This window comes from Phascolarctos cinereus, unplaced genomic scaffold, assembly GCF_003287225.1.
Source record: "Phascolarctos cinereus isolate Bilbo 61053 unplaced genomic scaffold, phaCin_HiC Scaffold_9;HRSCAF=440, whole genome shotgun sequence".
Classification (NCBI taxonomy): domain Eukaryota; kingdom Metazoa; phylum Chordata; class Mammalia; order Diprotodontia; family Phascolarctidae; genus Phascolarctos; species Phascolarctos cinereus.
In genome coordinates, this window is record NW_027556402.1 from 88800277 (window position 1) to 88816699 (window position 16423).

The window sequence follows — 16423 nt, forward strand, 5'->3', positions numbered from 1 at the left end:
CATCTCTCTATGCCTATATTTTCCTATTACCCACCTAAATGAAACTCCCTAGGTGTGTTATATTATCTCGTTAGAATGCAAACTTCTCAGCAGCAGAGTTGTTTCTTTATCAAAATATTTGGATCCCTAGTACTTAGCACAATACCTGGTACATAGCAATGATGTGGATACAAATAGTGCCCTAAGGGTTAAGAGAATTATTCTGTAACTTGAAAGGCATCCTCAAGTCCTTTTCCTCTTATCTTGAATCTATACTAAAACAATTGCTTTTGTGTCCCTCATCCTATGTTCCCCCTGTCCTTTAATTTTTAATTTTTTTAATTTTTATTTTTTTAGGCAATTGGGGTTAAGTGACTTGCCCAGTGTCACATAGCTAGTAAGTGTCAAGTGTTTGGTCTGAGGCTGGATTTGAACTTAGGTCCTCCTGACTTCAGGGCCAGTGTTTGATCCACTGTGCCACCCAGCTGCCCCTGTCCCTTAATTTTTAACCTGTGTCCTCATGCCCTATCCTTTAATCCTTAAACCATAAAGAATTCCCTTTGTCTCCTGTCATATAATCCTTCCTTGACCTGTCCCTAATCTTTAACCCCCATAAAAACTTCTAAACCTATCTTGTAAGCAACCATCTTCCTCATACTGTCCTTATAAAACAAGCCCCTGTTCCTCTTTTAAGGTGCTAGTCCTCCTTCCAGGGCTAGTCCACTACTTTTGCATCAATAAAGCTCCCAATGGTTACAGAGAAAGTCCAAGTGAATTCTTGCACACCTGAACCAGCTCTCCCAACTCTAAATCTAAACAGTAAGTGCTTAATAAATTTACATTTATTTATTTAACAGAGCAAATTGAATCTGTCTTCCAGGTTACAGTCTCCTCAAGACCGGACTATACAATATACTTATTGATATCCGTTTGTAGAGGGAGTTTTCTCAGATTTTTGTACACCAGTGAAATCGCAGACCTAGATTTAAAAAAAAAAGTATTTCTCATTTTTTCCATTTAGGACAATCAGAGTTAAAAAATTTTCCATTCACTTTTCATTTTGCAGTGGAAATTGAAGGAAACCTCTCATCTTCCTACTGTGAATGTGAATAAACTACACTTTCTGAGCTCTTCAGTTATTTTCTGAGGTAAGCTTTCAATAAACTAAATGAACCTTCCTTCTGTCCAAATAATTCATTAAAGTTTTATTTATATGTTACATTATGTTTATTTCTAGGAAGTATGGGGAATATATATAGCCTCTGGGAAGAAGTATGTATCTGAAAATAGATGGCCTTTCCATCGTAGAATATAAAATGCCTTGCCGATTGCTTTCATGCTCCATTGTACAGAAAGTTTTCAGTGCTCCTTATTTAAAGTGACTGTAATATACACCAGCATTCTGCTTCCTCATGCTTCAGAGTATTTCCATCAATTCCTTCAGCCAAAAGTTGACCAGTAATGACTGGAAATATACTCCCAACTGCTGAAGAATTAGAGAAGTAAGAAGAAATAGGCAAACTTGAAGATGGAATGGTAGCAGAAGATAACCAATTAAGGAAGTTTCAAAACAGGAAGGAAGAAAACCGAGACCTTTGAATCTGACTAGAAAGAGACCAGTGGCAGGCAACCTCAGACAGATCTGTTGTCTGGGAGCAGAAGTCTTTTGGCAGGGGTGTCAAAGTCTGAGTGGGTGTTGAAACTATGAAAGCATTTGGTATAGTCTACTTGCCTGAGCCTCAGGTTGTTTGAGGATGATAAAGATGAGCAATTTTGAAAAGCATGAGAACTCTGATCAAGAAAACAAACCACAATTCTGAAGGACTGGTAAATAAGAATGCTACTCACCTCCTGAAGGAAAGGTGATGGACTCTGGATGCAAAATGAAATACACATTTTTTATATATGGCAAATGTAGGAATTTGTTTTCTTTGACTAGATATATTTATTACAAGGGTTTTATTTTTTAATCAGTTTTAATTATCTTATCTTTAACATTATCATAATTTTCCCCACTATCCCTCCTGCTGCCCCTTCCAGAAAGCCATCCTATATATTTTTTCTTTTCTTTTTTCTTCTTTTTTCTATATCATATTTTTAAAGCAAAAAAAAAAAGAAAAAAGAAAAAGGAAAAAAAATCACCATAACTTTTAATACATCCCCAAAAGTCTGAAATGTGTGCAATGTACAACATGTGGACCTTTTACAAGTGGGTGGGACTACCTTCTCATATCTCTTCTTTTGAGCCATACTTATTCCAATTTTGCAGCTTTCACTTTTTGACCTTTTTTTGTGGTTGTTCTTTCCATTTACATTGTAGTCATTTCTTAGCTCTCCTTACTTTACTCTGCATGACTCCATGTAGATCTGTCCATGATTCTCTGTATGTGTCACATTTGTTGTTTCTTATAATATATTCCATTACATTCATGTACCACAATTTATTTAGTTATTCTCCAATCAACGGCATCTACTTTGATTCCATTACTTTGTTCTCTAAAAAGTGCTGCTATAAATATTTTGGTACATATGTGGACTTATCAATGGCCTACTTGGTATATAATCTCTGGATTCAAAAGACATGAACATTTTAGTCACTTTATTTACATAATTCCAAATTGTTTTCCAAAATGGTTGTAATGATCTTAATTTTTTTTTCCCAATGGGGAAGAGAGCAATTGATTTTTGTTCATTTGGGGAAAAAATTGTTTGACAGAGAAGTGTTTTTTGGAAGGGAAGTTGGAGCCACGATGGTAGCTGTAAAGAAGCAGCAGGGTCACATGAAGGATCTTTCTATATACCCAAGAAAGCAGGGGATAACTAGAGAATCCAAATAAAGCAGACCTGGGGAAACATAGATCATCCCCAAAAAATAGGGAAAGGGAAAACCACATATAATCTATAAAACTCATCTAACTTTCTTATTAACAAGCTGAATTGCCCAAAAGATAAATAGTCACTTTACCTTCTCTGGCAGGGACTTAGACTCACCCAGTCAAAGTCTTCTTGAATCCAACCTCAGCATTCTTCATTCCATAGAAGAAGGAGGGATTTAACCAAGAAGTCTTGTAAAGAGCTGCTTAAATTCTTCATGGCACTGGTGAATCCTTCTTCATTCCATGAATGTGATCATGTATACTCCACCCAGGTTAGAAAGTGGTCTCTAGGAAAGAATAGTGGCTGACCAAGAATCACCTACCCAGCAAAACTGAATATAATCCTTCAGGGGAAAAAATGGTCATTCAGTGAAATAGAGGACTTTCAAGCATTCTTGATGAAAACACCAGAGCTGAATGGAAAATTTGACTTTCAAATACAAGATTCAAGTGGAGCATGAAGAGGTAAACAGGAGAGAGAAAACATAAGAGACTTATTAAGGCTGAACTGTTTACATTCCTGCATGGAAAGATGATATTTATAACTCCTGAGACCTTTGTTAGTATTAGGGTAGTGGGAGGGGGAAAATTATATGTATAGATAGATAGATAGATAGATAGATAGATAGATAGAGAGAGAGAGAGAGAGATAGATAGATAGAGGGCTCAGGGTGAGTTGAAGATGAAGGAGTGATATCTGGAGAATAAAATTAAGGGGTGAGAGGGGATTATTCTAGAAGGAGAAAGGGAGAGGTAGAATGGGGTACATTATCTTGCACAAAACAGACAAATAAGGTTCTTACAGTGGAGGGGAAACGGGGAAGGTGAAAAGAAATGAGGGAATCTTATTCTCATAGGATTTGGCTTAAGGAGGGAATAACATACACACTCAATTGGGTATGGAAATCTGTCTTACCCTGCAGGAAAATGGGGGAGGAAGAGGACAAGAGAGCAGGGGGATGATAGAGAGAAGGGCAGATTGGGAAAGGGGTAATCAGAAGGAAGTACTTCTGAGGAGGGACAGGGTCAAAAGAAAGAATAGAATAAATGGGGGGGCAGGATAGGATTAAGGGAAATAGAGTTAGCTTTTCACAACATATCTACTATGGAAGTGTTTTGCATAACTGCACATGTATGGCCTGTATTGACTTGCTTGGTGGGAAGGGAGAAAATTTGGAACTCAAAGTTTTAAAAAAAAATGTTTCCACATGCAACTGGGAAATAAGAAATACAGGAAATGAGGTACAGAAATCTATCCCACCCTACAAGAAAATAGAAGGGGAAGGGGATAAGAGAGGTGGGGGAGATAGAAGGGAGGGCAGACTAGGGGAAGGGGTATTCAGAATGCATGCCTCTTGGGGTGGGGGAGGGGCAAGATGGGGTGAAAATATGGAATTCAAAACCTTGTGGAAGTAAATGTTGAAAACTAAAATAAATAAATTTATATATATAAAAAAGAAATAGTAGCTGTAGTGGCTGTTTCCCATCTGTGTGACTATGGGTTCATTTTTTCCTACTCATCCTCATTAAAAAAGTGAAAATAATAATAATACCTGCATAGGAATTAATAGGACTGCTGCTCAAAAAGCACTTCGTAAATCATTAACTTATTGTTGGGTTGCTTGGAACTGGCCCTGCATTCAGGTTATTAATTATTTTTTTCTGTAACCTGCATCCTGTCCCCCTGGCAGGGGTTTGGGCTTTAAGTAATCCTCAACAACTGTTCTAATGACCATAATGATGGCGACGTTACCCTTTTTTTTTCCTCTTAAAGTTGCATTTCAGAATCACAGACTATTAGAGATGGAGTAACTCATACTTATAAAGTGCCTTATGGTTTAGTAAAAATAATAATAGCTAACATTTATATAGGCCTTTAAATATATTATCTCATTCGATTCTCACCCCCATTTTCCAGATAAGGAAGATGAGGTTAAGAGATGTTACGTGACTTTTCCAAGGTCACATGGGGAGTAGTATCTAAGCAAGATTAGAACTCAGTTCTTCCTGACTCTCAAATTCAGCATTTTATCTACTATGCTTCACGTTTCCCCCATAACCGAATCAGATGGCCTCTGAGGTCCTTTCAAATTCCTAATCTATTGTCTTATGATTTTGATTATAACATTATTTATTATTAGACTCAGATTAGCAGGATGGTTATTGCAAGTGTTATAATTTTTTTTAACAGGTGACAAAAGTGAAGCTCAGAGAGTCAGCTCAGAATTTGTCCAAGTTTGTTCTAGTTTTTGAACTCAGGTTTCTTGACTCCAAACATACTCCCACTTCGTCTTCTAGAAAAGACATTTTGGGACTCTTGTGTCGTGGACCCCTTGCCTGTCTGATGAAACCTATATGTCCCTTTTCAGAGTACTGTAATGCTTTTAAATTTTCATTATATTGAAATAGTTACCAAAATATTTAAAAATATATTAACATATTAATGGGACCCCAGGTTAATCTCCAGATTAAACCCCTTATTTTACCAATGAGAACACTGAGGCCCTGAGTTATTATGTAATTAGGTAAAAAAAAATCATACAGCTGGATCTTGTCAGGTGCAGTGAAAACAGCTTTCTATTTGGAATCAAAGAAGCTAGGTTTAAATCCCAGGTCTGATGCTTCCTTGCCTATGCCGACCTTGGTCAATTCGCTGAACCTCCCTGGGCCTCGGTTTCCCCATTTGTAAAATGAGAGGGTTAGACGAGGTGTCCTCTGAAGCTCAGCTCTATGTCTAGCATCCTCAAGCCCTCCTAGCCAGTACATACACAGCCAGGGCTTGGAGACACAGGAAATCACGCCCAAAGAGAACATCTCTGAAAGGCACATAAATAACAGGTGCGACGGCTTGGACATCAGGCCACCGAAGGCTTAGGAATGCAGCCTACGATGCTTTAGCCTTTCGGGGTCCAGGACCTTAGAAAGGAGAAAGCAGGGTGCCAAAGCAATGGGTCAAGATAGGAGAGAAGGGAGACCCGCAGCAGCTCGGCTGCGAACGTCCCCCCCCTCCCTCCGGGGGCCGGCAGCGTCGGGGGGAAGCCTCTCGGGCTCCACCAATGAGGGGTTTGGAGGAGGAGCAGCAAGCCTCCCACGGAGGCGGGGCCTGCGAAAACGTGGGCGTGCCCAAAGTCAGGGTGAGCTTGCTCGGGAAGGCGGGCGGGGCACGGAGGGTTTTTTCTCCTCCCCTCCCCCTCCTCCTCCCCCTCCCTTCCCGGAGCAGCCGCGGAGACGCGCAGGTGGAGATAGCGCCCCGGCGGCGGGGGCTTCAGCCTCAGGAGCTCAGGAGATGGCTGCAGGGACCAGGCTGGAGGACGTGAGTGCGCGTGGGGCGGGCGCGACCGGGGGCTCCCGGCGTTGCGGGGCGGGGCCTGGAGCGGCAAAGCTGCCTTCCTTCCCACCCCCCCACCCCAGGCGGGAACCCCTGAAAGGGGCGCAGGGGAGAGGAACTTCCCAGAGGGAGGCACACCCGCTGGGGCTGTGCGCCTTGGGAAGGGGACCGTTGGAGGGACTGCACCCTGAGATGGGGGAAAGGGGATGCGATGCGCCTAGGGAGGACACACCTGCAGGGGCTGTGCGCCCTAGGAAGGGAACCGCTGGAGGAGCTGTGCACCCTGGAAATGGGACCCCTGTAACAGCTGTGCGCCCCAGGAAGGGGTCGCCAGCAGGTCTTGCGCCCTGGGGATGGGACGCTGGCTGTCCCTGAGAGGCTGAGCTTCGGCCGCGGGGCGGCCGCAGGACCAGGTGCCGGCGCGTGTGCGCGGGGGTGTCCCAGTGTGCCGCCCCAGGTGCGCGGCAGGCCCCCACTTCCAAGCTTTTGCTCGGAAACGGCTTTGCTTCTAGTCCCGGAACTCGGCTTTTTCACGTGACTGCGCGTCTGCCCTACGTGTTGTGCAGCCTGCCTCAGCTCGGTCAGAAGCCGGTTCAGAAGCCGGTTCAGATAGCCCAGAGCCCGGGCTGAGGCTTGAGGACTAGACTAGGGGCAGTCCCTAGTGGCGGGGACCCCGCCCCGGCTCTGCAGCTCTTGCGAGGGCCAAGGCTGTACTGAGCGCAGCAACCACGTGAAGCCTTGTCATTGTCGGCGCCAGGAAGCATAGCTTTAAAAATGAAACGGTGGTGCACCTGATTTTGCAGGAATAAGCAATGCTTCACTCGCCCATTGAGAAGACAAGCAACGCGATACCTATTATACACGTGAAGTCATGTAAAACATTTCGTTATTAGCCATATATTGGGGGGGGAACAAAGTAAAAAACAATATGCTTCAATCTGCGCTCAACGCTCTCTTTTTCTGGAAGTGGATAGCATTTTTGATTACGAGTTCTTTGGAACTGTCATGAATCGTAATTTTGATCACAGTAGCTAAATCTTTCCTAGTTGATCTTCGTAACATTACTGTTACTGTATACAACGTTCTCCTGGTTCTGCTCACTTTGCCTCATGTCATATAATTCTCCCCAGGTTTTTCATGAAACCATTCCCCTTGTCATTTTTCATAACACAATAGTATTCTTTGGCCAAGTTTCTTAGCCTCTCTAGGCTGCAGTTTCCTCATCTGTAAAATGAGGAAGCTGGACTAAAATTCTTCTAAGGTTGCTCTTGGGGGAATATAAAACCTTCAGGAAGAAGAGTTAGGCTCCGTTATCTGCTATGAATTGTAGAGGCCACAATAGATGATCAGACTTTTATTTCTTCTGGTTTTGTGAACTAAAGGGCTGGGAGACGAGAGGCATAACAGAAGTAAAACTGCCTGCTCTTCTTTCTGTTCTTCAAAATCCTTTCTCACCTCCCCTCTTCCCCTTAGAAAAGACCACAGACATTTCATGGGGAAGTACCTACACCGTTCTGTTCACATCTGGCTTACTTCTGTGCTAGATTGGGCTTTCCTTTCTTCAGAACACTGATTACACCTGAAAAAGGAACACAAATACTATTTTCCATTTCCATACTATTTTCTGGGCGTAACCTGGGAGTGCTTTATATAGAATCTGCCTGCCTTTGGGGGAGGCACATTTGTTGTTATGACTCATTGCCTGACAACATGCCACCTTGATCTTTGCACCCTTACCTGTCTTCACTGTGCCCAGGGCCATAGGTCACACACACTTCCTAAATGAGGAGGAGAGAGACATTTTACTCGTTGTTTACTCCGTGGTAGGTGGGTGAGATGAATACCCTCTTGTCCCAGATGATGCCTTAGTTTATTAAAATAAACATGAACATAATCTCAGTGTATATTAGCTAATACTATTTTTGTGTACTCATTGTCTGGAAATGATGGTTTTTTTTAACTGCAGATTAATAAACTTTAAAAAAAAAAAGGAATAACTAATGTTGGGAGGGAAGTGAGGAGAATGGAAAGGTATGAACCTTACCTAGCAGAGTTCCAGCCAGGTGCCTTAAAAACTCAGAGGCAGAGTTGCATTGTATGGTGTGACCCCAAAGTTTTAGTACAATAAAACTAGTAAAGTTTAAAACTGTGGTAAGACATTTGGGGACACTCTGTATATGATCAACAAACATTTATTAAACGATTACTGTGTGCCAATAATAGAACTCTAAGCTGAAGCCTTTCACATCCATTATCTCATTTGAGCCTCACAACAACCCTTTGAGATAAGTATTTTCAAAGTCATTATCTCTTTTATAAATGTGGAAATTGAGGACCAGAGGTTGTAAGTGACTTGCCCACACTAATAAGTATTAGGTAGAATTTAACTCTCTGTCCAGCTTACCCTTCCTTGTTTAGAGTGGTAAAGTTTTTTTTTTTTGGCAAATGCATAAACTGAATCCCAGAGGGATAATACAATTTGCCTGTTTTACTTAAAAAATTGTCTTTGTCATTTAACATTTTTAAAAATAATATTCCCTCTAATTACATGTAAAAACAATTTTTAACATTTTTTTCAAATAAGTTTTTAGTTTCAAATTCTGTTCCTCCCTCCCATTTTGCAGGGATTAGATTTCATTATCACTGGGAGCTTCTGGTGTGGAATCTTCTTACACAGATGCAAATAAGTGTATCATCTGTAACTTAGTCTTAGAAAGTTGCCTGGATGGGGCAGCTAGGTGGCAAAGTGGATAGAGCTCCAGCTTTGGAGTCAGGAGGACCTGAGTTCAAATTTGGCCTCAGACACATGACACTTACTAGCTGTGTGACCCTGGGCAAGTCACTTAGCCCCAACTGCCTCACCAAAAAAGAAAGAAAGAAAGAAAGAAAGTTACTTAGTGTCCCGAGAAGTTAAAGAACTTGTCCATGGTCATATGCCTAATACATATTAGATGTAAGACTTGAACCTAGATTTTCCTGAGTCCATAGCTTGTCCTCTGTTAAAACACAATACTTCTTTACTGAATTCTTATCATTACTGAGCTTTTCATTTGTTTATTCCTAGACTGCCAGTTAGATGGTAAGCCCTTTGAGGGTAGGAGACAATTCCTTCTGCTTCTTAGTATGCTTCCAGTAGTTGAAACTAAATGTTTTTTTCAGAAAAAATATTCTTAGAATGGAGGAAGGCCTTTCAATGTATAAAACAAATTTTCAAACTTTATGTTATATAACTGATTTTGTGAATATTGTCTAAGAATATACTGACTTTTGATTTCTCCCCCTTTAGGGTTCATTGGATCTCACACAAAGTTTAGAAGATGACCCTCTTCTAGAAGCTCAGCTTCTGCCACAACATCCATTGCATATTCATTTCAGACCTAGATTCCATGCCCTTCCTACTGTCATCATAGCAAATCTCCTCTTATTAATACATGTAAGTCTGTGGGGACTTTTTTTTTAATTTTGGGGGTTTGACAGAAGAAAGAGTGCTAGGTTCACCAAGGAGTATGTCACAGACAAAATTGTAACTTTTCTTGCTTCAGCTTGTGAACACTGGAGAATCTAGATTAGAATAAGTATGCTATTTCTGCTGTAAAGTCAGTTACTATAAAAAGAAACATAGCCTAGTGAACAGAGAGCCACTTTAGAGATCTTGGTTTGAGTGCCACCTTTGATGCATACTGACTGATCCTAGTCTGAGCACCCTAACTTGTGAAGAATAGAAGGCTCAGAACAGGCCCCAGTCTGAATTGGTTGAAAGGTTCGGACGTTCTCTATAATAGTGAAATCACAAATCTGGAACAAAATGCACATTCACGTATACACACATGTACATACATACATAGCCCCCTAAAAGTTAACTATTACATTGTCAGTTATTCTAATGCCCGTCCCCAGTAAGCAACATCTGCCTGGGCCATAGCGCCTGAATGAAAGCACTGCTAGAAAATGCTTGCCACAGTGGAGCCAAAAATTATAGTACTTCCTCCAACTTCTGCCATGGTGCTTGTTGCAGTGAGAGTGGTCAGAAGAGTAACTGTTACCTACCAGACCTGTTGGCTATTTTAAGTGTATTCAAAGGAGTTGATTAGTTACTTTGATTTTTCAAAAGCTTATTACCTCATATGGTCTAGGTTAGGGATTCTTAAACTTTTTTGTGTGTGTCAGATACCCCATTGATGGTCTGGTGAAGACTGAAACCTTTTTCAGAATCATGGTTTTAAAATAAAATACAAAGGATTATAAAAGGAAGCCAATTATACTGATAAATAGTCAAAAGTTAAATTAGTCAAACTATTTTAAAATTCAGGGGTGGGGACCTGAGGCTAGGTAGTAAGAGTATTAGTATTGTTGCTACTAGATAAGCAGGTATGTGGGTGATAGAATTATGGAATTGAGAAGGACCTTGAACATCACGTGGTCCAAATTCCTTCTTTTACCCATTTGGAAACAAGCACAGAGGGGTTAAATTACTCAACCATAATCACACTTGGGGAGTTTCTGAACTATGCAGGAGTTCTCTTAAACTGTTCTGCTTCTTAATTAGGATGTTTTTTTTTCTTTTCAGAATGAATTTAATATCTATGAGCCTCAGTTTCTTCAACTGTAAAATGAGGAGTTTGGATTAGATGGCCTCTAAAGGTCCTTCCATCTATAAATTTGTGATCCTAATGTACCTCTTAATTTTAAAAAGTTAAAGTTTTAAGCCCTCCTGTATTATACTATTTCTTAAGAATTGTTGATTATTGGAACTAGATGTCTTACGGATATTGTTTTTATAGATCTGAATAGCTAATGTTTTCACTTAAATAATATTCCAACACATCTTCAATCTCATCAGAGTGGGCATTCCATAGTGATGAATTTCCCTGTTTACTCAACTCATCCTGTGTAACTGTAGTCCGTTATCCTCTCACAGATTCACTCCTGCAGGCTTATGCAACATGCTGAGAGTCTTCCTTGATGAATTCTCTTTATAGAGCAGGGTACGTGGGTCATCTCTGTCTGTCAATACTACCCCTCCCCTGCCTTTTTTTCTGCCAGATTTTTTTTCTTTGGTGAGGCAGTTAGGGTTAAAAGACTTGCTCAGAGTGACACAACTAGTGTTATGTGTCTGAGGCCGGATTTGAACTCAGGTCCTCCTGACTCCAGGGCTGGTGCTCTATCCACTTTGCCACTTAGCAGTCCCCAGACATTTTTCTTACGGTATCCTTTATACCGCCTTCCCTACATAATTTGTAATGTGTTGCTGCTTATTCGTGCCCCTGTGCACCCTCTCCATTGCCCTTTGGGTGCTCACTGATTTAGAGCTAGAAGGGGCCTTAGAGGTTGAGTGTCCAGATTTCACAAATTTGAAATTTTTTTTTTTACAAATATAAAAACTGATGGTCATGGAGTGTTACATGCCCAGGGTCAGCTAGTGTCTGAGACAAGATTTGAACCTGGTCTTTTTCAGTTTCAGTTCTTTGGAAACTGTTGACTTGAAGCCATACAAAATAGTGTAAAATATAAAGTTATTTTTATTTTAACTATCACAGTTTGGGATTAAGCTTTCCTACCTAGATGACTTAGAGTGCCATGGCCTCTAAGTGCATAGCAAGCAAGCTACATTCAGTCCTAGAATTATATTGCATTTATTTGATAAGTCTTGTGACCAAAATCGTATGGGTATGGGAAAGTAAAATTCAATTCAATCTGTCATCTTCTGTTCTTGCATTCTGAAAATTGAGAACAATGATTGAATGTAGGACAGTAAAAGTGACTTGTGTGTTTAACCTCAAAGTCCTAAAACCTAATCGTGGTACTTTTTTTTCCCTTTTAGGTTGTTTTTGTTGTTTTAGCATTTTTAACAGGTTTGCTTTGTTCTTATCCTAATCCAAATGAGGACAAATGCCCAGGAAACTACATCAACCCACTTAAAGTTCAGACTGTGGTCATCCTTGGAAAAGTGATTTTATGGGTCCTCCATGTGCTTCTTGAACGTTATATTCAGTATCACCATAGCCAAGTGAGAAACCGAGGTTACATCATCATCTATAGATCCACAAGACATCTTAAAAGATTGTCGTTAATGATACACTCTACTGGTGAGCCCACCTGCCTCTCTTAGCTTTTTATATTTAAAAAAATGTGGTTTTGTTGCCTTAGGTTTTTTAGATCACAGTCCTTCCCCAATGTATTCTCCTTTGTCCTTTTCTTAGTGATAAAGGAAAGCAACTAGGCAGTACTAAAGGACAAGATTGGTAACATTTTTCATTTGACATGTCTTAGCTCTCTACTGAGAAGAAGCAAGTGTTTTCAGCATCTGTCCTTCAGAAACAAGGTTATCTTTTTTTAATCTGAGTTCAACTGCTTTTTCATATTGTTTTTACTTCTGTTATTATAATCGTTCTGTCTGTTGTCTTGGTTCTGGGTTTGTTGGGGTGTTTTTCTGCTCAGCATCAGTTCATGCAAAGCCTTCTATGCCTCTGCATTTTCATATACGTTATTCGTTAGGGTGCAGTAATGTTACATCACAGTTAGAACAGTTTTTTTCATTCTGTTACACTTTTTTGTTTTTTGGGGGTTTTTTTGGCTATGTTTTTAAAAGTCTGCCTCATAACTTGGATAGGACTGGTGTGACGCTCTCAAGCTTTAAATTGGGTTTGCTAAGGTTTGCTTATTCCTAACCTTACAAAAATCTAACTTCTTGACCCCATCTATTGCTGGAAATGTCAGGATTGTGAAAGATTGGGCTATATAGTGCAACAAAAACTCTTTTGTTTCTGTAAATTTGTAGTAGAACCTGGAAAAGTGACATCAGGTCACTGGATTTTCCTTTCCTGTCAAATGATGAGGAAGGAATGCTATAATTTTTCCCAAATCATTCTGGTTTGTGGGTCACCTTTACCAAGTGCTTCATAGTTTAGGAGAAGCTTTTCTTGAAGTAGTCCGTTGGGATGAGTACAGGTATTATCTCCTTTCTTTTTCTTTTTTGTAAGGGCAGGGAGAAAGTGGAAGTGAGAGTAAGTGATTTTCGTTGACTTGAAAAAAATTAAATTAAAAAACCCCCCAACAGATTAGTGGACTTCCAAACCCTTTTTAGGGGCTAACTTTTGGCCCATCAACAAAACCCTGAATAGTTGGAATGCTTTTCCCAATGATTAAATCTTAAGAGCTCTTGAATAACTCCAAAGCCATTTGTGTGTTCCTATAATTCAACATTCTTTCATTCGATAACAATTTATAAGGTGCCTACTATGTACCAGGCACAGTGCTAATCTTAGGTGGTAGGATGATCCCAGTATACAAAAGTGGAGCCTGGAAAATCTGTCCCTGAACAACCAGCAAAACTTTATAATTGCTTTTTTCTAGGGTCAGTGCTGTGCCTTCCACAGAAGAAGAGATGTGAGTTGGAGGAAATAAGTTATTGCTTTTTTGACTATTCCTTGGGAGTGAGAAGTAGAAAAAACATATTTTTTTTAAACGGATAAATTCTTCCTTAGGAAGCAATGCTGATCAGACATTCAAGTGTAATGAGGGTTAGAACAGGCTGTCAGGAAATGAGAATGGGTGGTGATCAAGACTAGGGGCTGGTTTCTTCACCTTTTTTGTATCCTGGATCCCTGTGGCAATCTGATAAAGCTTTTGGACTTTTTTCAGAGCCATGTTTTAAAACAATGGAAGAAAATGTGTTACATTTAAGTGAAAATATGCTACATTTCAGTTAGAATTTAGTAAAAAGGAAGGTAAATTTTTTTCCCCCCTGCAAGTTCACAGACTGCCTGAAATGTATATTCTAGATTTTTTTTTGGGGGGGGGGCTAGGTAGTGGAGTTAAGTGACTTGCCCAGGGTCGCACAGCTAGTGTCAAGTGTCCGAGGCCAGATTTGAACTCTGGTCCTCCTGACTCCAGGGCCAGTGCTGTCTCAACTGTGCCACCTAGCTGCCGCTAGATCCTTCTAAAGGGGGATAGTTGAAGCTATCCCTGTGGACTCGTTCCTTAACTCTGCCTCTTAGTATTTCTAGTTTCTTTGAAAACTCAGATCAAAAGCTAGCCACTATGTGAGGCCTGATTTCCTACCTCCTTTCTGAATTTATCTTGAAATTTTTTTTTTGTATATACTTATATGTGTGCCTGTGATCACTCCTGATAGACTATGAGCTCCTTGAGGCCAGGCACTGTTTTCATTTTTTTAAATACTGAGTCAGTGGCACATGGTTGGTTCTTAATAGTTGCTTATTTATTGATAATTCTTTGGGCCTATATTTTGGATCTCAGGATCTTAACAAAGGGTTTCATGTGGATGAAAGCTGACTTTTTTTCATTGGTCTGGGAATTGAAATGAAATTAAACTGACCTGGTTTAGGTTGTTTGAAGTCTTCTTCAGTGAAAATCCCATGTTTTGTTTTTTATTTTTTAGTTTCTTTGCCTTTCTATCCTAGACCATCCTGAAGTATTTTTAATCTAGATTAAAATTGCTGTCTTAGAACATCTGAGAACACTGCAACCACAGAACTGAATAAAGATAAGTGAATTTTTAAAAGAAGGTTATGTGAGGGGTCTCCCTCTCTAAGACACCTTCAGAACCAGCTGACCTATGGATGGCAGTGTGTCCAGTTTCTCCATGGGGATAAGGTTTGGCAGTTTAAAAAAAAAAAGGCTCCTATTATCTGGTCTATACAAAATGATATAGTCTCTGCCTTCTACCTCTTTTTTTTTTATAATTAATTTATTTTTAGTTTTATCAATCACTTCCATAAGCTTTTGAGTTTTTAATTTTCTCCCCCTTCTTCCCCAAGATGGCATGCAATCTGATATAAGCTCTACATATACATTCATGTTAAGCATATTTTCCCATTAGTCATGATGTAAAGAACAATTAGAAGGAGGAACCACAAGAATGAAGCAATAAAACAAAACAACAAAGGAAAAGGAGAGCAAATAGTATACTTGCATCTGCATTCAGACTCTATATTTCCTTCTCTGGGTGTGGATAGCAATTTCCATCATGAGTCGTTTGTCTTAGATTCTTGTGTTGCTGTGAAGAGCCAAGTCTATCAAAGTCAGTCATCCCATAATGTGGCTGTTAACTGTGTACGATGTTCTCCTGATTCTGTTCATTTCACTCTGCATCAGTTCATGTAAGTCTTTCCAATTTTTTTTGAAGTCTGCCTGCTCATCATTTCTTATAGTACAGTAGTATTCCCTTATATTCGTATACCATAACTTGTTCAGCCATTCCCCAATTGATGGGTATCCCCTCAATTTCCAGTTCTTTGCCACCACAGAAAGAGCTGCTGTAAATATCTTTGTACATGTAGGGGTCCTTTACCCATTTTTATGATCTCTTTGGGATACAGCCTTAGAAGTGCTATTGTTGGGTCAAAGAGTATGCACATTTTTACAGCCCTTTAGGCATAGTTCCGAATTGCTCTCCAGAATGGTTGGATGAATTCACAACTCCACCAACAATGCATTAGTGTTCCAATTTTCCCACATCTTCTGCAACATTTATCATTTTCTACCTCTTAAGAGGGTGAACTTGGTAGATTTTAGGGAAGCCTACTTTGATTCTTGCATCTTTGGCCATAAGGGGTCACAGTATCCTGCATGGTAAGAGCAGAAACTCCTGTGTTAGTATTGAAAGGGTCTCCCACTGCATCCTGAGTTATCTCCAGTTGTCTTGATGAATATCTGGCCACTGGACCCAGATGGCTCTGGAGGAGAAAGTGAGGGTGGTGACCTTGAACAGCCCTCCGTCACTTAAAACAAACTCAGTTGCAAGTCATGTCATCATCTCCCTGATGTCATAGTCCTCTTTGAGAAAACACAACAACAACTAACCAAAGCAGAATATCCATTTTTCAAATATTAGTCCAGTAATTATATTTTTAATTTAACTTTTATTTTACTTGACTTTTGAAAAATTAACAAGGATTCTCTTCCTCTTAAAAAAAAGGCCCTTATCAATCCCCTGCATTTTTTCCCCTCCTCTTTCCCAGAGAGCCATCCTATATAAAAAAAAACAGTTTTTAAAAGAAAAAAGAGAAAAAACAGTTGGCAAAACAAATCAGTAATTTTTTTTAAAATCTGAAAATATATGAAACACCCCATACCCATGAGCCTCCTAGCTTCTACAGAGGAGTAGAGGGAGGTGTCTTCTCATGTCTTTTCTATTAGGCCAAGCCCCCCACCCCCCACCTTTAAACAAAACCCTTTCAGCAAAAATGCATAATTGAAACAAGAAATTGCCACATTG

At 40.0% G+C, this 16423-nt stretch overlaps 1 protein-coding gene across 2 annotated transcripts in view; it reads left to right on the forward strand.

The window, feature by feature from the left end:
• The first annotated feature begins 5999 nt into the window (after positions 1-5999).
• The window catches only part of TMEM192 (transmembrane protein 192), a 29211-nt gene continuing 18787 nt past the window's right edge, over positions 6000-16423 (forward strand). Inside the window, exons 1-3 of one of the 2 annotated variants that reach the window (XM_020976346.2) lie at positions 6000-6168; positions 9470-9616; positions 12005-12269. In XM_020976346.2, coding sequence (XP_020832005.1) covers positions 6142-6168; positions 9470-9616; positions 12005-12269 — 439 coding nt within the window. In that variant the 5' untranslated portion in view covers positions 6000-6141. The remainder of the gene's footprint in view (positions 6169-9469; positions 9617-12004; positions 12270-16423) is intronic. The other variant, XM_020976345.2, reaches the window with a different exon arrangement.